At 41.8% G+C, this 25,484-nt stretch overlaps 1 protein-coding gene across 4 annotated transcripts in view; it reads right to left on the reverse strand.

Moving 5' to 3' along the window:
- KLF8 (KLF transcription factor 8) overlaps positions 1 to 25,484 on the reverse strand; it is a 69,583-nt gene that overhangs the window by 12,948 nt on the left and 31,151 nt on the right. For 3 of the 4 annotated variants that reach the window (XM_072123898.1, XM_072123895.1, XM_072123899.1), the window contains exons 2-5: positions 20,848 to 21,361; positions 12,461 to 12,508; positions 11,743 to 11,856; positions 8,985 to 9,084 (exon numbers count right to left, since the gene is read on the reverse strand). In XM_072123898.1, the coding sequence (XP_071979999.1) occupies positions 8,985 to 9,084; positions 11,743 to 11,856; positions 12,461 to 12,508; positions 20,848 to 21,361 (776 nt within the window). The remainder of the gene's footprint in view (positions 1 to 8,984; positions 9,085 to 11,742; positions 11,857 to 12,460; positions 12,509 to 20,847; positions 21,362 to 25,484) is intronic. The other variant, XM_072123896.1, reaches the window with a different exon arrangement.

The raw sequence follows: 25,484 nt of genomic DNA on the forward strand, positions 1-25,484 counted from the left end.
AAAGTTTCATACATTTTTCACACATTCATGTTTACAAGTCAAAGTAAGGGCCTACAATGGCCAACAGAAGATCTGTAGGTCTGCTTAGTCACTCTGCAGTCACAGTCAGCAATAGAAAACATTACTTCTTTTACAAACTCATTGTACTTGGACACAGGTTCTATGCATAGCACAAACAAAAGAGGGGATAATGGGAACCCCTGCCTATCAAAGGCTTTATCCGCATCTAAGCGCCTGTTCCTCTGTCTCCCCACACCACACCACCCCCTTGGCGACATGGTATAAAACCTACTTGATCAATGTGTATCATCTGGGGGAGTAGGGGAAGCATTTTGGTGAAGATCTTAAAGTCAGTAATTGGGCAATGGGCCTGTAATTGGCGCATTCTGCTGCATCTTTACCCGGTTTGGGAATCATGGTGATATATGAGTGGGTAAGGGTGGAGGTTCCCCTTCTAGGAAGGTGTTAAACAGGCGATTCATATGAGGGAGTAGGACCTGATAGTATAAATATGTCAGGCCGTCTGGCCCTGGGGCTTTGCTGTTGGGAAGCTTGTTAATCATGTGATATAGGTTCATTTAAGGATTGGACCTGTGGAGAGCCTAGGGAGAGAGAGCAGGAGAGCAAAAACTGTGTCAGGTCTTTCTCTATGTCCCCCACCAAGGAGAGGGAATCAAGAAAGACATATAATTTAGCATATTATGCCTGGAACTGATCCGCTATGGCCCTTGGGTCATAGATCCTTGAGAGCCCCTAATGACATGTGGCGTTTGAGACTCCTGTCTGTCTTGAAAGTAGTGTATGGGATTTGTTCCATTTATCATAATAACGTTGCTTTGAGTATATCAGCATCTTTTCCCCCTGTTTAAGTTGGAGTTCCCGCCATGTTTCCCTAAGTTCTACCAATCGTCTCAACCGACCCGTGGTGGGACTTTCTACCATATCAGTCTCCAGTAATCTAATTGCCATGCACATGTTCCTTTCTTGATGCATCCTGTCCCTTTTGGATATCGCCCCCTGCTCTATACAATAAACCCACATAACCGCTTTATGCGCTTCCCACAACGCTGAGTGGGTACTGAGTCTATATTGAACCGAAAGTATTCTGAGAGGGATGCGGATAGCTCCTCCCGAACATGCAGGATTTTCAGCAAGGCCTCATTCAATCGCCAATGGCAAGCGCGTGAGTAAGTGTACTCCTCCCTTAAGTCGAGAATCAGAGGGGCATGATCCAACCAGGAGATGGTACCCACCTCCGCACCTCACATTGGAGACATCCAAATCCTACGACCAAAGAAGTAGTCAATGTGGGTGTGGGTACCATGGGGAGCGGAATAAAATGTGCAGGCTTTTTCCTTGGGATTCGTTACCCACCAAGGTCGTACACGCCTAATTAGCCTAATTAGGCTATGAAAGGCTGCCTAATCAAACTCCTGTATGGGAAAATACACATATTACAGCTTGCTAAATTCTCTAAGGGTTGTACTTTCCAAAATGGTGACACTTGTTGGGGTTCCCCTCTGTTTTGGTACCACTAGGGCTCTCCAAATGCATCCTGTCATATGTAAAGGATTTCTGTCAAATTTGCCTTTGAAAAGGTCAACACCCCTTTTTCCCTTTTGAGCCCGACTGCGTACCCATAAAACATTTTATGGTTCAATGGAAATTAACAGGTGAAATGAGTAACCACTATCACATTATGCAAGTAGGAACCTGTATGTCCAGAGTGAAGTCATTAGATGCATTATAATACCAAAGCATTCTAGAGACATAGGAATCAAGGAACAACAACAAAGAGGACCCTAAACAATATTGCAATTAACATGTTACAAACAATACATAGACACTAGACAGGGGAAACCGGGGCAAACAGGGTAATAGGTATGAGGGTAGGGGCAGCAGAGATATGGCTTTGTGTCCAGGGGTTATGCCTTAGGGCAGTGATGGCGAACCTATGACACGCGTGTCAGCACTTACACGCGTAGTCATTTTTGGTGACACGCGGCCGCCCAGCGCCCGCTGTCCGCCCCCCTCCCTGTGTAATGTGCTGCCCCTGTGTAATTGCTACCCCTGCGTTAATGTCCCGCCCCCATCCCTGTGTTTCTGCCCCCTGCTTACCTGTCCGGCGCTGCGTTGGTCCGCCCACCGTCTGCAACTCCTCCAGGCTGCAATGTGCGCTGCTCGTCACGTGACTGAGGCGACCTGACGTCAGGTCACGTCAGTCACATGACCCGAGGCGCACGGTGCAACCTGGAGGAGCCGAGTCGCCATTATCGTCAGACCTGCAGTAAAGCTACAGGGAAGAAGACATCACTGGGTAAGTATATAAGTTTATTATTATATTATATTTAAAGGGAGGGCGCTTGGGGTATTTTAGTAGTAAAGGGAGGGCGCTTGGGGTATTTTAGTAGTAAAGGGAGGGCGCTTGGGGTATTTTAGTAGTAAAGGGAGGGCGCTTGGGGTATTTTAGTAGTAAAGGGAGGGCGCTTGGGGTATTTTAGTAGTAAAGGGAGGGCGCTTGGGGTATTTTAGTAGTAAAGGGAGGGCGCTTGGGGTATTTTAGTAGTAGAGGGAGGGCGTTTGGGGTATTTTAGTAGTAAAGGGAGGGCGTTTGGGGTATTTTAGTAGTAAAGGGAGGGTGCTTGGGGTATTTTAGTAGTAAAGGGAGGGCGCCAGGGGTATTTTAGTAGTAAAGGGAGGGCGCCAGGGGTATTTTAGTAGTAAAGGGAGGCCGCCAGGGGTATTTTAGTAGTAAAGGGAGGGCCGCTAGGGGTATTTTTGTAGTAAAGGGAGGGCGCTAGGGGTATTTTATTAGGGAAGGAAGGCCGCTAGGGGCATTTTAATAGTAAGGGGAGGCCGCTGCTGGACATGTTATTAATAAGAGGAGGCCGGTGCTGGACCCGTTATTAACCCCTTACCAACATGTGATGTAATAGTACGTCACATGTCGGGTCCCGGTACATGGAGAGGGCTCGCGGGACGAGCCCTCTCCATAGCCGGTAAGTCTTTGCTGCAAAGGTATCAATGAACTCTATACATTCATCTATTACAATTTGGGGGTGTGAAGAAAATTTTCTGTATTGGCCACATTTTTTTGCCAAAGTAAATTTTTATGCATTTATTAATATAAAATTTGATTCAAAATTGCTTGATAGTACCCATGTCTAAACTCCATAATACACTTGAACCCCTTAGTGCTGAATGCCATACTAGTACTGCGCTACAAGCACGGCGCTAAGCCACTGCCGGTTCGGCTCTGCACCTGAGCCGAGCTGGGATTGGGAGACGCAGGGTGTCAGCAGTAATCTACCGCTGACATCCCTGAGTAACAACAGCGGTCGGAGTGGGCTCAGATCGCAGGTGTTAAAGCTGTTAAATGTTGCAGTCAGCGTGACTATTTAAATTGCCTGCCAGGGGTCTCTGCCCCACGACCCCCCCCCTGGTGTCTTCAGGGGGCACTGATCGTTCCTATAGCAGCCCTGGGGTCCCTGCAGGCAGTGCCTGTAAGATGGCATCTATGACGTCATCTTAAAGCACATTGTCAGCTTATGATGATTTCTTGTTCATGTCCCATGGTCGAAGTAAGAAAAAAGTAAAAAAAAAAAAAAGTTATTCACTAAAAAATAAATCAATAAAAAATGGCCCAAAACATATAAAGAAACATATAATGCACAAAAAAAGTCAAAATCATAACACAAACCCCACACATATAGTCTCACCGCGTCCGTAACAACCCGTAGAATAAAAGTAAATAATTATTGAACCTGTACGATGAACCTTTTAAAAACCTGCCAAAAATTATGATTTTTACCCATTTAATACCACAAAAAAAGCAGAATGATACTGTTGCAAAGTACAACACGTCCTGCAAAAAACAAGCCATCAATCAATAGCCGAAAATTAAAAATGTTACACCACTTGGAATATAGTATTGTGGGGACACAAGGCGCCTTGGGGGGGGGGGGAGAGTAATAGTTTTTGGGGGTATATAGAGATATGATTGTGAAGATAAGATATGGAGGGAAGGGTAGAGAAGGGCGGGGGCTGCTGCGGACCCTGTGGCACGCAGGAATACCTGCGGTCTAATTGGTAGGTAGTGATGAGACAGAAAAGTCCAAAGAAATACACAGGTAGATATGTACGCGCTGCCCCTACAGCTAAAAATGTAATATAGAGGTAAACTCCAAAAGCGTTTAGGAAGTTTTTTTTATACAAAGTTTATTTTTTTCAATGGCGGACGATGCGTTTCAAGGACGTATTGTCCTCTTCATCAGGTCCATAAGCATATTACACTAAAAAGACATCGAACAAGATAGGGGGTAGGGGAGGTGGTACAAATAAATAGAGTCAATAAATATATATATATATATATGTAAAAAAATTCATGAATACGTACAAACAGAGTATAAATAGAGTGAATAAATATGTACAAAAATACAATAATATGTACAAAAATTCTTAAATTACATAAAATTTAGCAAAATGCATAGAACCTTATAAAATTTCAGCAAAATTCTTTGTAATATATGTATCTAATCATACATAAGTGGTAAAATACATAGTGATGATGCTAGACAAATCTGGAAGGTGTGGCTGTCATGGATGACAAAAGGTAAGGGCTGGAATGATTAGGTATAGACAATGAGGCTTAGCTGAATATAATGCTTTGGGGTATATCAGAGAGGAGTACTGTTTGAAAAGTGTTGCAATCCTGCGTGGGATAAGGGAAATGGAATAAATGAATGGAATGGGGGAGGGGCTAAGTGGAAACAAAGGGTTAAACGTACCTGCAGAGTGATGAAGCAGGGTATAGGGGCAGCGCCACTGGTTACTGGCAGGATAAATAACTGTAGGTAGTGAAGGATGATGGTAATAAGTAGGGGTGTAAGGAAGGAGATGAAGGGAGAGCGAGGGGATGGGGGTCCGGGTGGACCGGTACTTACAGTAGTCCGGGGGACGTGTGCGCTGCTCGCTGCAATGCAATAGCAGTGCGGGGAATACGCTGGGGTACGCTTGTGGAATAGAGCCTAGAATAGATGGCGGTGGGGAGAGGGTGGGGAACGGGGAGGTGTAGGGGGATATGAGCAGGATGCATAGAAAGGGAATAAGGGGTATAGGGCAGTGTATATTGGTGGGTATATGGGTGAAAAGTACATAAAGAGAGGCAAATACAATGTATACATTAAGGCTGATGTTTAGATGGTAAAAATAGTTATAACAGCAATATACATATAGTATGATCAATATGATCAATATGATAAAATAGATTTGTTAAGGACAGTGGTAATATTAAAAATTCATGATAAAACAACATAATACTGTGATGGAAGATGAACAAAACAGTAACGAAGGGAGACATGTAGAACAATATAAAGTATAAAACAACAAAATTAATAAATAAATGAATAGATACATAGATGAATAGACGATGACATAGATACTGGGCTATGGTGGCCGTGAGAAGTCCATAGGCACAAATCATGGGTCAGTCTCTGGATCCGGTATGTAGATGCAGGGATCCTATAAGGAGATGATATGCTTTTCTGGAGGGAGTTGTCTTCAGACGCGTAACTGGGAGCAAATGTGGTGCCCATGGCTGTCCCCTTAATTTGTTTATATATGCTGGATCCGAACGAAAAGGTGTTATGATCAAGAATGAATCGGATGCTGTTTAGAATGAATTCAGTTTGTTCAGGTGGCATTAGGATGTCTGCTGAGAGGGTCTCTTGGATGGCCTGAATTCCTAGAAATATTGGTGTACAAGGAGGTCCTTCAGAAGAGCGCCCACGCTAAAAAACCTTCTAGCACCCTCCAAACTCTGTAAGAAATCTGCCACCAAAACTACAACCAGCCTTTTCCCCGAACTAAAAGGGGCTTTCAAGTGTGGGGTGTCAAAATGTAAAACCTGTGATATCCTTCTACACAGACCTTTACATCCAATACCACTAAAGAAACCTTCCCTATTAATTCATTCATCAATTGCAATTCTGACTTTGTTATATATCTCCTTGAATGCTCCTGCACCTTACAGTATGTGGGCAGGACATCTCAAACACTCAGGGAACACATGAATACCCACCGCAGCAAGGCCAAGGCGGGCTTTCTACTTCATAGTGTCTCTAGACACTGTCTCAATCACCACGATAGGGATTTCTGTAGCCTGTCTCTGATCCCCATCGAGAGAATCCCGAAGAACGAGAAAACTTTTGGATTTTCAAACTGAACACCCTGTCCCCCAACGGTCTCAACGAATCTCTAGAACGCGTCTGAAGACAACTCCCACCAGAAAAGCATATCATCTACTTATAGGATCCCTGCATCTACATACCGGATCCAGAGACTGACCCATGATTTGTGCCTATGGACTTCTCACGGCCACCATAGCCCAGTATCTATGTCATCGTCTATTCATCTATGTATCTATTCATTTATTTATTAATTTTGTTGTTTTATACTTTATATTGTTCTACATGTCTCCCTTCGTTACGGTTTTGTTCATCTTCCATCACAGTATTATGTTGTTTTATCATGAATTTTTAATATTACCACTGTCCTTAACAAATCTATTTTATCATATTGATGCTGAAAGGGTAGCTATATGTATATTGCTGTTATAACTATTTTTACCATCTAAACATCAGCCTTAATGTATACATTGTATTTGCCTCTCTTTATGTACTTTTCACCCATATACCCACCACATATACGCTGCCCTATACCCCTTATTCCCTTTCTATGCATCCTGCTCATATCCCCCTACACCTCCCCGTTCCCCACCCTCTCCCCACCGCCATCTATTCTAGGCTCTATTCCACAAGGATCACTGCGCATGCGCCAAAAATCGGGCGCTCCGCGCATGCGCCACTTTTGGGCGCCATTTTGAAACCCCAGCGTATTCCCCGCACTGCTATTGCATTGCAGCGAGCAGCGCACACGTCCCCCGGACTACTGTAAGTACCGGTCCACCCGGACCCCCATCCCCTCGCTCTCCCTTCATCTCCTTCCTTACACTCCTACTTATTACCATCATCCTTCACTACCTACAGTTATTTATCCTGCCAGTAACCAGTGGCGCTGCCCCTATACCCTGCTCAATCACTCTGCAGGTACGTTTAACCCTTCGTTTCCACTTAGCCCGCCCCTCCCCCATTCCATTCATTTATTCCATTTCCCTTATCCCACGCAGGATTGCAACACTTTTCAAACAGTACTCCTCTCTGATATACCCCAAAGCATTATATTCAGGTAAGCCTCATTGTCTATACCTAATCATTCCAGCCCTTACCTTTTGTCATCCATGACAGCCACACCTTCCAGATTTGTCTAGCATCATCACTATGTATTTTACCACTTATGTATGATTAGATACATATATTACAAAGTTGCTGAAATTTTATAAGGCTCTATGCATTTTGCTGAATTTTATGTAATTTAAGAATTTTTGTACATATTATTGTATTTTTGTACATATTTATTCACTCTATTTATACTCTGTTTGTACGTATTCATGAATTTTTTACATATATATATTTATTTACTCTATTTATTTGTACCACCTCCCCTACCCCCTATCTTGTTCGATGTCTTTTTAGTGTAATATGCTTATGGATCTGATGAAGAGGACAATACGCGTTGTCCGCCATTGAAAAAAATAAACTTTATATTAAAAAAACTTCCTAAACGCTTTTGGAGTTTACCTCTATATTACATTTTTAGCTGTAGTGGCAGCGCGTACATATCTACCTGTGTATTTCTTTGGACTTTTCTGTCTTATCACTACCTAGACCGCAGGTACTCCTGCGTAGCACAGGGTCCGCAGCAGCCCCCGCCCTTCTCTACCCTTCCCTCTCTCTTATCGCTACACACCACTTGGAAGACGGCGATGCAAAAATGATAGATTTTTCCCCACATAAGGGTTTTATTAGCCAAATTTAGTTAAATATAATTCTGTAATTTCAGTTTTATTTGTACATCATTCTTGCAAATCTTGAGAAGGTGGGACTCCAGGAACCCCACTAAATCAAATAACAGCCCTATTCCTGGACATAGACTGGTATGTCTGGTATGGGGTGAAAGGTAACAAGGTGCCCTGTGAATTTGAGATAATGGCGCAATTGTTCCACCCTCCTATCCAGGGTTACGGTGCTTAATAACAACTCAACTAAGAAAAATGTGTCTCACCGAGAGAGGCGGTTTCATTAGCAAGTAAACATCCCATTCTCAGTGAAATCACAAGCTGTGGGGGATGGTAGTACAAAAACATAGTGGGTTTAAATTAGCAATCCCAAGAAACCCCCTATGTTAGTGGTCCCGAGACTCCAACGCCACCTGGAGGGCACCTAAGAGAGTTTCTAAGTGAGGTCTCACAGTGTGGATATCTGCTACTATTTAATCAGTATGGTTATTATTTTAATTCCCTTTTTATTTGACAACTCTTTGTGTATGTATTGTATGTATATTCTAATCTTTTTAGTGGGCAATTGTATGTTTTTATGAGTGTTTATGCTTGTAGCCTTAAAGAAAAAAATGCAGCAGGGCTTAAAGTTAAGGCATCATCTTGCGAAGGTGGAGGGTCTTTAGGTCTTAAATTTGCGGCTCTCAAGCTTTGGTGCATCCCATGATGTAACTTGACACATCTGTTTGCCAAAAAAAAAAAAAACGGGGGTTGGGGGAAGGAGCCTAAAGCCACAAATTGGGTGCATCCTAAAGGGGTTAAAAGGGAGCTAATCTACAAGCACCCTAAAGGGGTTAAAAGGGAGCTAATCTACAATAACTTGTTTCAGCCACATACAAATAAAATTACATTTATTTTGTGCTTTGCCATAATATGGTAAATATTTTACAGAATGCTTGCATTCGATACTTTGCCTGTAACACAAATATTGTTTCAACATAAATAGTGGTTTGCCTCAACTTTTGAATGGTATAATGCTGAAAGCTTTTGCTCCAGCCTGTACTGGATTAAATTGAACATTTTTTCTCACCTGTGTGTTGTATCCTGGAAAGAGGAGGAAGTTTCCACAAGGCTATCATCGCTGTCACTGTTAATCTCAACTGGAGACAATGAATCTGGATCTGCTATTCCTAAATAAATAAAAGAGACCAAGCACATATTAATTTCATATTTCCTTAAACTTTATCTGCAGTGTATTAAGAAACCTGAAAGGCTGAGTTCACACCACTATTCTAGTACAAGTCGAGTTTGAGTTTTAATGTACTGTCCACTGTGCTGAAAAACTCGGCTTATACTCGAGTATATACGGTATTTGACCATTGGACTTTTTTTGTGTAGCTGTCTTTTTAAATGTATGTGTTTTAATTGACCTAATAAAGTGTTACTTCATGCTTTTTACAATTTTGTTTCCCTTTTTTGGTGAGGTCTAAATTATAGTAAAACTCACGATTGTTAACCCTTTGGGTGTTTCAGAGGGGTTAAAACAAAATGAAGGTAGAATTTACAATGTGTAATTTTTGTGGTCAATACATTAATTGTGGCCCACAAAGTAAACATTCGTAATTAATTGAATGAAAAAGCTCCACAAAGTTTGATACCCAATTTGTAAGGAGTATGCTAATATCCCATATATATTGATAAACTGCAGTATAGTGGACACACGGCAGGGCATAGAATGGAAGGAGCACAAATCAGCAGATGTGCATTGTTACATTTTACAGGTTAAAATATGTGCATCATTTAGGGGGATTGAGTAGCGAATTGATATTTCATCTATAACTCTTTCTTGGTGGGGATAACAAAATGATTCATTCTGGTTTAGAGTTTTTACCTTTTTCTTTGTTGGCCGTTCACCATACTATAGAAATAATATGTTATCTTTATTCTATGGGTCACAATGATTATGTGAATAAACTATTTATTTTGATGGTTGACTTGTTTTGAAGAGAATTTGCATTTAATGAGAAATTCACCATGTTCTAAGTGGCATAACAATTCATTTTTTTGTTTATGGAGCTGTTTCATGGCTTGGTTTTTGAGGGACTTTTTTTAGTATTATATCACTCCTTTACATTGGAATGGGGAATTGAGGCTTTTATTTTTTTATTTGTAATTTATTTATTTTTTTAACCGTTTTATTTTGTCCCAGTGTGGGACAAAAATGTGTGCACTGATTTATTGCAGCTTATTACATTAGTTAGCCTATGCATTCTGAAAGGCATCTTCTGTAGGCAGCCATAAGATCCTTCGTAGGACCATCCTTCGTGCCATTGGCACCCCCCATTTTGCAAACTGTACAAACAACTGTACAATTTTTGGGAAAGTGGGAGTTGGGAAATGGCAAAAAAGTGTCGGTTCAGACATTTAAGTGCTATTTTTTGTAAATGGGTTCACTGCTGGGAATAACTGTTTTTATGGATCAGAACTTTTGGGATATAGGGATACATGACAGGTTCATGATTTTTTGTTTATTTTATATCAGTTCTCAGGAAAGCAAGGTGATTTAAAGTGTAACCGTCATTTCAAAAAACTTTTGATATGTTGTAGGGCAGGTAATTTTAAGCACTTTTGCAATTGAATTAGTTACCCAAATCTTGTTCCTTTCTCTTGTATTCTGCAGACTTCCACTAAATGTCAGCAATCTCACATATGTCTGTTGCTAAGCTCATCCCGTCTTCATAAAGTAGCTAAGACTACGGAGGGAGAGACACGCCCCCATCTCTCTCCCTCCAATCAGCTGATTACCTCATGTCTCACTGTCCCAGCAGTCAGTCATGTGCAGGGAGAAGCCCTCACTAATGTAGTGACCAAGCACCTAAACTCTTATCTCTCCTCAGCTTTCCCTACACTTGTGTACACACAAATAATCCACACAGACACAAACTGCAGCCCCCCTCCTCCCATCACCTCACACAGGGAAGTGGCAGAAGAGACTCTCCAAGTCTGCAAGCTGTGCCCTCATGTGCAGTGTTGAAGTATTAGATAGATATATAGGATATACACAGATAGATATGAGAGACAGATAGATAGATATGGGCTAAGTAGATAGATATGAGATGGATGGATACGGTGTCATTGGTCAGCGGCAGGCGCTTGTGATGAGGTGACAGGAGGCAGGCTCCGCCCCTCCATCTTGCTGATTGTAGGTTTTTTGAGAGCTGGAAACCATGGTTGCTATGGGCCAAAAGAGGTACTAAATGAGGACCGAGAGGCAAAATACTTTAGGGAATATTTCCCAGGGACACCTGGAGCAGAATAATTTATGTTAGTTTTTTTTTTTGCTCAGAATGACGGTTACACTTTAAGCTTTTGTTTTTTTTTTTTACTATTTTTTAGACCCTCAAAAGTACTTTAACTTTTGGGGTCTGATTGATCACTTCTACCATACACTGTAATACTGCTGTATTGCAGAATATGGAAGTTTTTCTAGTGATCTACAACAGATGCTTAGCTGTCAAACTGCATGACAGGGCAGGAAACATAGCATTGCATAGCGTAGCATAGACCGATGACGACGATCAAGCCCAAGATGGCATGCATGCTTTACTGAAAGCGGTTTTCTGCAAAATGCTCTGCCTTTGAGAACTCTTTATACACCCAGCCTAAAGATGTGCCATAGTAGCCACATGTTGGGAAGGGGTTGAAAATAACATCACAACATAAAAAGAAGAGGTCCAGTAATTATCACAGTATCGTTAAATATATGTAGGGAAACATTAGATACCTAATAAAAAGAGTCAATAAAAGTTTGTCGTCAAGTTAAAAATTATTTTAAAAAGGAAAGAAACCTGAATTATGGGATGAGTCAACTTGTCCAAGATCACACGGTAATTGATCAGTCCTTGAATCTGAATCTTCTACTTCAGATGCTGGTGATTGTATCATTATACCAGGTGACCCTCCTATTGAAAAAATATAATAATACAAACACAAATATGATAAAATTATGTGATAAAAGGGATTTTCCAATATATTACATTTATCCACAAATCGCCATTTGCAACCCTGTGAGCCTTGTTGCAGGTCTCTTTGAAGTCAATTGAGTACAGGACAAGTTTTCATTTCATTTCGGCGTAACAAGGAAGTTAAGGGGCTTGGGACCCCACTCTACCAGCCATGGAGGGTCCTTGCAGTCAAAACTATATTATAATTTGCCATCTCTGCTCTGTCAACTTTGCTACTCATGATGCATCTGGAGAGAATCACATAGGGGCAGCCCGGTGGCTGAATGGGTAGCACTTCTGCTTTGCAGCGCAGGGGTCCTGGGTCCGAGACCCACCCAGGTCAACATCTGCAAAGAGTTTGTATGTTCTCTCCGTGTTTGCGTAGGTTTCCTCCGGGTACTCCGGTTTCCTCCCACACTCCAAAACATACTGGTAGGTTGTTTAGATTGTGAGCCCCATGGGGACAGGAACCAATTTGTCATGCTTTGTACAGCGCTGCATAATCTGTGTGAGCTACATAGATAATTATTATTATTAAGCAACTACATAATAACATCCATACCTGCTGGGGAACAGTAATAACCCTTCAGATTATATTCTCCTACAAAATCTAAAAAAAATAAATAAATAAAAAAAACCAGAACTACATTATTGTTCTATGAAAGAATCTTGTATTTTGTGATGGTGTTTGCGCTCCACTCTGTGTAGTCTTTAAAGTATAGACCATCAGCTGGAAGACCACAGATGTACAAATCCATGTTATTTTTATCAGTCACATTGAATCACATGACCCGAGAAGAGTACCAGGAATTTTCTGACCGAAGGCAATAGCTAAATAAGGTAATACCCATTGAATGTAAAGACTGGGGTAAAAAGATATGATGAAAGGGGAGAAAAAGGTCTTTTCAAGTAATTAGGTGGGACGATGATTACCAATAGAAGTAAACCTGTTCTAATGTTAGTCACCAGCAGGGGGCACATTATATTATCATATTCAAAATACTCAACAGCTAAGCTACAACAATTCTAATAAAACACAATTCTATTTGATCATCAAATATGGCCACTTTTCAAACCAATTTATTTATTAACAAAATATGCAGGGTAGGAGCACACGCATTCTCAAAAGTAACCTTTTACATTTGAATGCACAACACCAAAACAGAATAATAAGTGTTTTTGAGAACATTTCTTACAGACATTAGTGTTAGTTTAACAGAAGACCATGGCTCCGGCAAACTACTAAGCACTTAGCCACCTGCATATAATGTTACGGTCACACGTCACATGATAATATTCTCAACAATTGCGGTTCTCCACTACTTTTGTAGCAATTGGGGTTACAGAAAAATACACTGCTCTCCCTCCTGTGACCACAGCAGCAATCATGCGCATGATGTCACTTCTGACATGCTTCTAACCTTCTACCCATCAGCCAGGGATTTGCAAGTAATAATCTATGAAAAAATAATAAAAATAAATCATAGAATACTGTATATCTGTAAGAAGAAAAAAGTACATATACATACACAGTGCAGACCAAAAGTTTGGACACAACTTCTCAACTTCTCTTTCTGTATTTTCCTGACTAAAAAAAATTGTAGATTCACACTGAAGGGATCAAAACTATGAATTAGCACATGTGGAATTATATACTTAACAAAAAAGTGTGAAACAACTGAAAATACGTCTTATATTCTTGGTTCCTCAACATAGCCACCTTTTGCTTTGATTACTGCTTCGCACACTCTTGGCATTCTCTTGATGAGCTTCAAGAGGTAGTCACCAGAAAAAGGTTTTCACATCACAGGTGTTGACAGGTGTTTAATAAGTGGGATTTCTTGCCTTATAAATGGGGTTGGGGTTATCAGTTGTGTTGTGCAGAAGTCAGGAGGATACACAGCTGAGTAGCAGTTACAATTTGTATTATAGATAGAAAAAAGCAGCTAAATAAAGAAAAACAAGTGACCATTATTGCTTTAAGTAGAAGAGGTGGTAACCGAGGTGTCCGTGTGTCAAACCATCGGGGGACAAGCACAAAACAAAAGGCTCAACCCTAGTGTAATATAGTCAAGTACAAAGTAGAAGTAGAAATTTACAGTAGAACTCTCACCAGTGGCCAGATGAGTTTTAGCCTTAAGCATATGCAATGGCAGCCCCTCCACACAAACGTCCTTGTCTCGAGCAGATCCAGGAATCCATGTCGCCGAGGTAGATGCAGTGTATACCTGTGCGAAGGGCGCTCCAGTTTCTTTCTCTGAAGTCTTGTACACCGTATGTAGTTTTTATTGCAATTGCGATGCAATGCATTTCAGCTCCAGAAAGCATTGCGCAGGATGAAAGCTTTGGATCAAGCCCAGCCAGCAATTGACAGGGATATGGAAGAATGCGGCCAAGGGGTAACAGACAATCTACAAAGGTATAGGAGAGTGTTTACATAGATAAGACCCATCTCAAACAGATTCTATGGCTTCGTTCAGACTGTTTGGAGTCAGTGTGCTCAATTTGTAGATCCAAAAGAACTCCAAAAGGTGTTTGGAAAGGCTCTGCTTGAGGAAACCAATTTTGGTTTTGAAACGATGACCATTCATTCTCATCTTTAGGGATTGCAATGTGTGACCCACATATTGCTTACCACATACACAATCCACCAGTTATATCACAAAATGGGAGGAACAGTATAATTTACTTTTGATATACAATGTTTCTTTCGTAGTCCTTGACGAAAAGGTTTTTGTCCCATGGTTAATTATCCCTCAACAAAGACATAATTTGTGGTTGCATCTAAATACCCCGGGGAGATGTTATCGGGACTTATGGTGTTTCCGGATTTTAATTTACTGGGAGCGATCAAGTTTTTGATTGTGGTAGACTTCCTAAACCTTTTTTGCCGCTTGATTGGAAAGCATATCATGTAGTAAAGGGTCTTTGAGTAAAATGTCCCAATGTTTACCCAAAATGGCTCCCATTTCATTATTTCCTTTGTCAAAAGTAGTTATGAAGTTTAGTGACCCTTTCGAAGGCTAACCAGTTCTTCAGGGTTTGTTCGCTGGGTTTTAGACAATCCTTTTGAGAGATGTTATTTCACGATTTTACTATGCCTGATGAAAGCTCCGATACGGAGCTGAAACATGTTGCATCGCAATTGCAATAAAAACTACATATGCTCTGCTAGACTGCAGAGATTTGTTAAGAAACCGCTGCCACTTTCCCTTCACACGGGTATACCTACATTATTACTTTAAGAAATTAAGGTCTGTCAGTCCAAAAAAATGTCACTGTCACCCAGAGTTCTAGCCACAGACACATCTCTACAACAACTGTTAAAAGGAGACTGTGTGGAGCAACCTTCATGGTAAAATAACTGTTAGGAAACCACTGCTAAGGACAGGCAACAAGCACAAGAGACTTGTTTGGGCTAAAGAACACAAGGAATGGTCATTAGACCAGTGGAAATGTGCTTTGGTCTGAAGAGTCCAAATTTGAGATCTTTGTTCCAACCATCATGCCTTTGTGCTACGCAGACTCTACATGCCATCTACGAATGGACTCTACATAGTATCATAATATAGAAGGCTGGAAAAAGACGCAAGTCCATCAAGTCCAACCTTTAAGAATTAAATAAGTGTTTTTTCCCCATAACCCGTGATATTTTTTCTCTCCAGAAAGGCATTGAGGCCTCTCTTGAACATGTACATAGAGTCCGCCATAACAACCTCCTGCGGCAGAGAGTTCCATAGTCTCACTGCTCTTACAGTAAAGAACCTTTGTCTAGGTTGATGGTAGAATCGCCTCTCCTCTAGGCGTAGAGGATGCCCCCTTGTCCTGGTCACAGGCCTAGGTATAAAAAGATCTTTGGAGAGATCTTTGTACGTCCCGTTCAGGTATTTGTATTTGCATTGTAATGAGGTCTCCTCTCAGTCGTCATTTTCTAAACTGAATAATTCCAAATTTTGTAATCTTTCATTGAATTCTATTCCCACCCATTCCCCTAATAATCTTGGTTGCTTTCCTCTGCACCCGTTCCAGCTCTACTATGTCCTTTACATACACTGGTGCCCAGAACTGGTGCTCCAGTTTTACCAAGTAATTGACTGTTTAGAACATAAATTATACTATTTGTTTCCACGGCCCAAGTGCATTACTTTACATGTATCTACATTATACCTCATCAACCATTTCTCTGCCCACTCCTCAAGCTTCCACAAATCCCTCTGTAATGCTAAACTATCGACCTCAGTATTAATTACTTTACACAGCTTAGTATCATCTGCAAATATTGAAACTTGACTGTGTAAACCCACTAGGAGGTCATTAATAACAATATTAAAAAGAAGTGGCCCCAATACTGAGCCTTGTGGCACTCCACTGGTAACGTCAACCCAATCTGAAAATGTGCCATTAATGACGAAATACACAGATTTCCCCTAGTCCCAGCATGCTGATACTGGGTTATAAGGTTATGTACCATGACATACTCCAGGATAGCATCTCTAACAAACCCCTCAAATATTTTCCCCACAAAAGAAGTTAGACTCACAGGTCTGTAGTTTCCAGGATTGCTTTTTGATCCTTCTTCGTATATTGTTACAACATTTTCTATGCTCCAGTACCGTGGAACATAACCAGTCCTCAGGGAATCTTCAAATATTAAAAATAACAGTCTGTCTATCAAGGTACATAGTTCATGCCGTACCTCTTCCTGGGTTAAACTGTTGACATTCCAAAGATAAATTACATCATTCCTCATCATGTCATCCACCAGGGTGACAGTCCACCATGACCCCTGGTTTATTCCTCAGAGGGCGCACACTCTTTTTTTAGTTTCTTATCATTTATATACTTGAAAAATAATTATTTTTGCTCTCCCTGCTCTCCTATTTTTACGGCTTCTATCTGCTTTTTACAGGATTTATTTTTCGCTCTATAATCCTAGAATCCAAAGTGCAGCTAGCAAGGACAGTCCACTCTAGAAGCGCATCTTCCCGAAGTCAAAACATTCTTTATTTTTTTGTTACAAAACCCTTGTTGTATTTATATTGGTTTTAACCTGATGAAGGCATTAGTTCAATGACGAAACACGTTTTTATACACCTTTTATATACCTTTGGTAACAAAAAAAAAAATAAAAGAATGTTTTGACTTCAGGAAGGTGCGCTTCTAGAGTGGACTGTCCTTGCTTGCTGCACATTGGATTCTACTATTAAACGGGTCTCACCTTTGGACGTGGTTACCCCGTGACTACACAGCCACCGCAAGCTGCTTTTCCTCGAGAGGAAGACACCATCTATTATATGCTTTTATAACCTACAGTATTCACCAGGTTGCTGTAAATTTGCCTTCCTGAACTTTAGAGTGTTCGTTGCCCCTGCATTAACGCTCTTAGCAAAGCGTAATACAAAATCAATGATATTATTTTTACTATTTCCCAGGTTCCTCCCAACCTGTTATTTTGATACCGTGTCAGGTCTGTTGGTTAAGATAAGGTCCAGCAGTGCCCCCCCTCTTGTTGGATCCAGAACTAGTTGCGACAGGTAATTGTCTTTTGTTGTTGACAAAAACCTGCTACCTTTGAAGGACCTGCAGGATTCTGGACCCCCAGTCAATATCTGGGTAATTGAAGTCCCCCACAAGTACATTCACCATGCTTTGAAGCCGCATCCATTTGACTTATCAGCAGTTCCTCTACTGTCTCCATTATATTTGGAGCCTTATAACAAACCCCTAGTAATATTTTATCCACATTTGTGTCACCGATGTCATCTGGCAGGACAGGTTTGAGGCAAGATTTCACATATAAACAAACCCCTCCCCCTTTTTTATTTATACAATAATTTCTAAAAAGACTATAACCATCTATAGCATCAGCCCAGTCATAGCTACTGTCCAGCAATGTCTCGCTGATACCCACTATAGCAGTGGTGGCGAACCTATGGCACGGGTGCCAGAGGTGGCACTCGTAGCCCTTTCTGTGGGCACACAGCGCAGAATTCACCAGATAGGACTCAAGGCTTCTTCCTGCAGTCCAAGACAGCCCAGGACGTGCCATGCTCAGTGCTATTTTAAAGTGACACCTACTTGGCTACCAGGACTACAGGAGAGGCCAGAAGGTGTTCACAGAGATGGATTATAATTGAAGCTCCTGCTTCCTCTTCAGGGGACCCTGGAGGGAATCAGCAATCCAAATGTCTCCTGCTTTCCATTGTATTAGTGTCCTCTGGACGCCAATACGATTGAAACTTGTGATACAGCAGAGATCAATAGGTTACTGCTCAAATTGTCATGTTGGTACTTCGCAACATAAAAGTGGGTTTTGGTTTTAGTTTGGGCACTAAGTATCTAAAAGGTTCGCCATCACTGCACTATATCATATTTCCGCTCCAACATTAAGAGTTTCAGTTCCTCCATTTTGTTCTTGAGGTTTCCGGCATTTGTGTACATGCATTTTATATGGTTTTCCCTATTCCTTTTGTCCTTATTCCCCAATCTTATTCCAGCCCCCTTCCTCCCCCATGGACTATGACTCTTCCCAGCTCTCTATCTACACTGTCTATTTGCCCTGCACAAGTATAGTTTCCCTCCCTCCCCCCATGTCTCTAGTTTAGACACTCCTGCAACCTTTTAGACATTTTCCCGCCAAAACAGGTGCACCATCCCCATTGAGGTGCCGCTCATCCCTACTGTAGAGCCTGTAGCTGACAGCAAAGTCGGCCCAGTTCTCCATGAACCCAAAGCCCTCCTTCCTACACCCACTTTTGTGCCACTTATTTACCTCCCTGATCTCCCGCTGCCTTTCTGGTGTGGCAGGTGATGCAGGTAGCATTTCGGAGAAAACTACCTTTGAGGTCCTTGCCCTGAGCTTACGTCCCAAATTCCTGAAATCATTTTTAAGGACCTTCCACCAACCTCTTACTTTGTCATTGGTGCCAATGTTGACCATGACCGTTGGTTCCTCACCAGCCCCTCCCAGTAATCTGTAAACCCGATCCGCAACATGCCGAACCCGAGCACCCGGCAAACAACACACTGTTTGGTATGCACGGTCTTTGTGACAAATTGCCCGGTCTGTTCCCCTAATAATCGAATCTCCCACTACCAGCACCTGTCTGACCTTGCCTGTGCTCCCATTACCATTCTTACTGGAGCAGACAGTCCCCTGGTTGCTAGAGGCCATGCCCTGCTGCAGCATTGCTACCCCAGAGCTGAAATCTCCCTCATCCGCCAGACTGGCAAACTTATTGGGGTGCACCAGATCAGGACTAGACTCCCTGCAACTCTTCCCTCTACCGCCTTCTACATGTTACCCAACTAGCTGCTAGAGAGCGTTTGTGCTCCAAGAGCAGCAAATTTCGATCCATATTGTCAATTACATGCCTGGTTCCCACTGTGAAGCATGGAGGAGCAGGTGTGGATTTGTTGGATTTTTCAGGGATTTATTTAAAAATTTAAGGTATACTGAACCAGCATGATTACCATAACATCTTGCAACGGCATGCTATTCCATCCGGTTTGCGTTTAGTTGAATCATCATTTATTTTATTATTTCAACAGGACAATGGCCCCAAACACACCTCCAGGCTGTGTAAGGGCTATTTGACCAAGAAGGAGAGTGATGGGGTGCTATGCCAGATGGCCTGGCCTCCTCAGTCCCCAGTCCTGAACCCAACCGAGATGGTTTGGGGTGAGCTGGACCGCAGAGTGAAGGCAAAATGCCCAACAAGTGCAAAGTATCTCTGGCAACTCACCATTTCAGGTGACTACCTCTTGAAGCTCATCAAGACAATACCAAGAATGTGCAAAGTAGTAATTAAAGCAAAAGGTGGCTACTTTGAAAAACATATTTTCAGTCGTTTCACAGCGTTTTGTTAAGTATATAGATCCACATGTGTTAATTCATAGTTCTGATGCCTTCAGTGTGAATCAACAATTTTTATATTCATGAAAATAAAGAAAACTCTTTGGACACACCCTCTCATCCAAACTTTTGGTCTGTGCTGATATATATACATATACATACCAATTTATTTTTGGTATGCAAATTATCCCATATTAAATAGAGACTTCATCTGATCACATAAAACCATCCTCCATGGAATATGGGGTGAAGTAGAAGTCCATGGAGGCTGCTGTGATTTAAGTTGATAGGGCGGCACGGTTCAAATCCCACCCAGGTCAACATCTGCAAAGAGTTTGTATGTTCTCTCCGTGTTTGCGTGGGTTTCCTCCGGGTACTCTGGTTTCCTCCCACATTCCAAAACATACTGTTAGGTTGTTTAGATTGTGAGCCCCATGGGGACAGGGACCAATTTGACATGCTTTGTGCAGCGCTGCGTAATCTGTGTGCGCTTTATAAATAAAGAATTATTATCAGATACATACATAGGGTAGACGCTGCAAATGTAACAGGACCTTAGATGATGCCATGCTGGTCACATCTCATGCTGAGAAGAGGCATTGAGGAGAAAATGGGAGGGGCCAGGTGAGCAGGACACTCCCCTTCTGATGCCAGGTAAAGATAAGATTTATGGGGATGTAAGGGAAACATTTTATGGGGATGTAAGGGAAATATTTTAGCTAAAAGAAGGGTGTCCGTTAGGTTTCTATAGAGCCATATTAACTAATACTAGCTGTATTTGTGAAAATGTGATGACAGATTCCCTTTAACATCTTGGTGATGATGATCATGGCAGAAAAGGACAGGCAGATGGAAGGAATGTCATAGGATGATGTGTGGCTGCTGTGGCAGCTGAAGGCCTTATCAAGGCCTCCAAGTTTACCAAGTTGGGAAGCCTATGACACCCAGCCAGAGGCAGCAGCCCCTCCCCTCATTCAGTCCCTATCCGTAAACAACCCCACAGATACAAGAGAAAGCAAGATAATAGGTTAAGCTGTTCTACATCCCATAAATCCCAAAAATCATATATGTTGTAATTTTAAGCATGTACTCACCTGTTATTTTTCCATCAGCTCCTATTAGTGGAACAGTGATAGCTGCAGTAACACCGTCTGTGGGTAGTGCTGCATATACGACAGGCAATGATTGTACTACAACAGGAATGGTTTGCAAACTTCCCATTTTACTAGGCAAATTTACTGAAGGGATAGTGTGAATGACATGAAGGATCTGTTGCCCACCACTTCCTTGCGTTGATGCCAAAATTGAACCAGGGGAAAGTACAGCAGGTACTGCTGAACCTAAGCCAGTCAATGAGATCACTGAAGGAGGTGCAGAAAGGACTGTAGTGGGTGATGTGGAAGTTGTAGAAGGAGGACTCTGAGATCTGCGAAGAGAGGTCTTAGCTTTATGTAGAGAGAGGTCAACAGGTTCAGCCTGTGCCATATTGCAATCATTGTCTAAAAGTTGTTCAGGTGGCTCCATCTTGATGTCACTTAGGAGAGAAGGAGCAGAGGTCTCTGTGCCGATTTTGCAATGGGATGACATGAGTAGAGAAGAGTTGTAGGCCTGAAGATAAAAATTGGGAAGAGAACAAAATTACTTAAAAAAAAAAGAAAGTAAAACGTGAAGATATATATAATTAAAAAAATAAATGAATAAAAATCAAGTATAGTCAACATACCAAAAACGTGCACTCGGGTGCGCTCACATGTCATATTTGCATTGTCTTTACAAATACAGGCAGTCCCCGGGTTACGTACAAGATAGGGTCTGGAGGTTTGTTCTTAAGTTGAATTTGTATGTAAGTCGAAACTGTATATTTTATCATTGTAGATCCAGACAAAAAAAATTTTGCCCCAGTGACAATTGGAGTTTAAACAATTTTTGCTGTACTGGGACCAAGAATTATCAATATAGCTTCATTACAGACACTTTACAGCTGATTATTTCAATCTGGGACTATAGTAAAGCATTCAAAAACCTTCACCAGAAGTCAGAGGGGTCTGTCTGTAACTATGGGTTGTCTGTAAGTCGGGTGTCCTTAAGTAGGGGACCGCCTGTACCATATATGATACAAATGATACTGAATCAAAGCGCACGAGATCGTGCCACGGCTTCATTACACCGGGTGCTGGCTAACTATCGCATGCGTGTTTACATAGGAACACATATGCGATAAAGCTATTGCACGTCCCCGTGCGCTTTGACTCAGCTTCAAAACTGAATCAAAAGTGGTTTGTCATGGTGCGTTCACTTGGTTAGGTTTTCTGATGCAATTGTTGAAGCCAAAAACAGATGTGGGTCATAATGGGTGAAAGCAATGTGGCGTCTGCGTTGCAAATGCCACACAAACACCAAGGGGCATTTAAACAATGCACGACATTGGTGCTGATTACTTACTGCATGCATTTCCATAAAAAGCATATGCAATCTGGCAGGGCAATCCAAAAACCATTATGATGCAGCCACACGTGGCGTTTACACTGCATTTTAAAACTCAATACAACAGCTGAGGAGAGCAGATTTGCCTCATTACAGCGTGTCAAATATTTCTGTTTACAAAATGCTTTGCATTTATGCTGGGTTAACATTCTTTAACAATTTGTTTACAAACACAATTTTAACGTATTGGGGGAATTTATTAAAACTGCATTTTAACACCTTAACGATCTTAAAAATCCACATGCCCGCCTGTGGATGCTTAGACCAGGTCTTCAAAAGTGAGCAACAAAAACGTGGCACTCACTATTAAAGGGAACCTGCCACCAGGAACTTCATTTTCACTGAAGACAGATTGTAAAAGCCCATCACACCTGCAGTGCAAAAATGCCTCTCTGCCTTTTCTAAGCATTTGCATTACAATATAATTGTGTGTTATAACTTACTCTTGCATCCTGACAAAATCATGGGGTTGTCACAGGGGCTGGGCTTTGGTTTGGATGCATTTAAAAAACATGTGACTTGTCTGAGCTGCAGGCTGCCTCCATGTTTGTGCTCCGGTACAGCTCCTCCCTCCCCCACTGATGTCAGGCTGACCAGGCTGTGACCTCTGAGAAGGAGCAGGAGGTGGAGCTATACAGGAGCACAAAGGTGGGGGCCAAGCTCTCTGAGGAGTGAGTAACACAGACAAGACACATGTTTTTTGAAATGCATCCAAACCAAAGTCCAGTCCCTGTGACTACCCAGGATTTAGTCATGGTGCAAGAGTGAGTTATAACACACAATTATATTGTAATGCAAATGCTTAGAAAAGGCAGAAAGGCATGTTTGCACTGCAGGTGTAATAAGCTTCTACAACCTGCCTTTAGTGAAAATAAGGTCCAAGTGACAGGTTCCCTTTAAGATTTCAGATTTCATTTCTTTAAAAGTATCGGCAGGCATGTCGGGCGGGAGCAGGGGGTAGCTGTACAGAGCAACAACAGTTTTGTGCAGTACCAAGCGCTTTATCAAGCTCGATAAAGTGCTTATTATAGTGCAAGACTGCCGACACTCATCCCAGCTGCCCCCTGCTCCCACTCTGCATGCTGCTGATGCTTTTAAATAAATGAAATAGAGATTAAGTCTCAATAGTGAGTGCCATGTTTTTTCTTTGGTTTCTATGGTCTAGCACCACATTACTTGGAATATCTGTACAGAAAAGAGAGACCACAGTGGTGTATGCAGGAGTTTGTAAAAGGGATAGTGCCCCTCATTTTCTCTGCTTTATGGAGTTGTGCTTAGACCAGGTCACACGTGCCGCCAGAATTAAGCGAGACTGTGGCCTAAAAGATTCCTGCTATAGTCTCCAATGGTTTTCTGTTAGTAAATGTATCAGGCCAGGGTGTTGACGCCCACATGACTACTGGACACCCTAAAGTGGTATGTGGGGTTGGAAACTAGTAAAGAAGGGTAAAGAAGGGGATATTTGCAAGCTTTCTCCACCAGAAAACTGTGAATGCAGCCTTAGGGCACTGTCACACGGGACATTACTTGCAAAACACCGGCGGCTCAGTCCCGATCGCAGGCATTTCCATAGAAACGGCGATTTTGATCGGGCTGCGGCCGATGGACGTGGTTTGCTCTGCATTTGCAAACGCAGAAATAAACGTCCCTTGTGACAGCGCCCTTAGTAACAAAAATGTAAACACCAAGTGTAAATACACCATGAATGGTCAGTGGTAATGTACGCCAGTGTAGATGACCAGTTTTGGTCATTTTAGAGCATGCGTTTTCAGCATTTGGCTGTCTAGAACCTGTTTATCTATGAATATAATAAATTGGGAAAAGCGGTGAAAAACAGATTTGATTTGCATGCGTTTTTAAATGGACTGAAAACGCATGCTGTAAAATGGACCAGAAATGCCACGTGTGGCATCACCCAAAGGGCTTTGACTTTCATCATACGCCTTTGCAAAAAGTGCCAGCGTATGATAAATGTTCCCCCACGGTATTCTGTTCTAATCCTGAGCAGGTGTTACAGCAAAATGCATACAACAGCTAAAGTGTAGGTTAAAGTGTACTAAGAGAACAAAGACAAAAAGGACAGTTTGCAACTTTCTCCTAAAAGAAGTGAAGTGCACCAGTTATAAGAGGAGCACATTTCTAAGCATATATAAAGCGTTTCATGATTTTTAAGCAGCAAAATGGCTGGAGATAAAGTAAAGAATTCTTGCCTATTGAAAAACCTGTCTGTTTATTTTGTGCTGTGACTCTTAAGGGATCTGGGAGAGCTGAAGCCAGGCACACCCAGGGTGGGGTTGACTTGTTTAAATGGACTGGGAACGCCTGCTTCTTACACACCCTCTATCATTCTTTCAAACCCCCCTCCTCCTAGGGTGGGATGGGTGTGTATGAGCCAAGAAAACTGTGTGGAATATATTATAAACACATACACGCAGTTTTCTCTATATAAATTTCTTTATGTATTTCTATACACATTATTTCAAGATTTATGCTTCATATGAAGAACCACTACAGTTTTAGAATAGGTAGCTTATGCAGATTCATATTCACTACTAAATATAGAAGGGATGTTGCTCAATAAGTTACTTTACCTATTAACCTCCAAAATGGGAAATAAAGAAAGTGCAGGACATTGATCTTGAGCCTGTGTTCACACTTCATTTGCCTTGGGTTTAAAAACTAAAGGCAAACCCCCGTGTGCAGTGCTCAAACTAATTGCATGTGCATTTTCATACAAACGTATGTGATCACTAACCAGCTCCAGTATCTTGCATTTAACCCCTTCAAGACATAGCCAGTTTGTACATTGCGGTTCAGCCTCTTTTTGTAATCATGTTAGTTGTAAAATTTAGTTGATATATTTTGCGTATTTATTTTTAAAAAAAATTGTCAAATATTTTGAAAAACTTGTCATTTTCAAAATCATCTGCTTCAGAGACTGATAGATTTACCACCTAAATAAGTTACCATATTTTCCGGACTATAAGGCGCACTTAAAAGCATTGGATTTCCGTGGAAATCCAAAGTGCGCCTTATAGTCCGGTGCGCCCTATGTATGGCGCTGGGCAGCGGACCCTACTTACATAGGTCCCCGCTACCGGAGATCTCCAGCGGGAACTGCAGACCACGCGGCACGAACAACTTCTGCCGCGTGGTCTGCAGTTCCCGCTGGAGATCTGCTGTCTCCGGTAGCGGGGACCTATGTAAGTAGGGTCCGCTGCCCTCCTCCACCTCCCCCTCACCTTCC

The sequence above is a fragment of the Engystomops pustulosus genome, chromosome 9 (genome assembly GCF_040894005.1).
Source record: "Engystomops pustulosus chromosome 9, aEngPut4.maternal, whole genome shotgun sequence".
In the NCBI taxonomy this organism is placed as follows: Eukaryota; Metazoa; Chordata; class Amphibia; order Anura; family Leptodactylidae; genus Engystomops; species Engystomops pustulosus.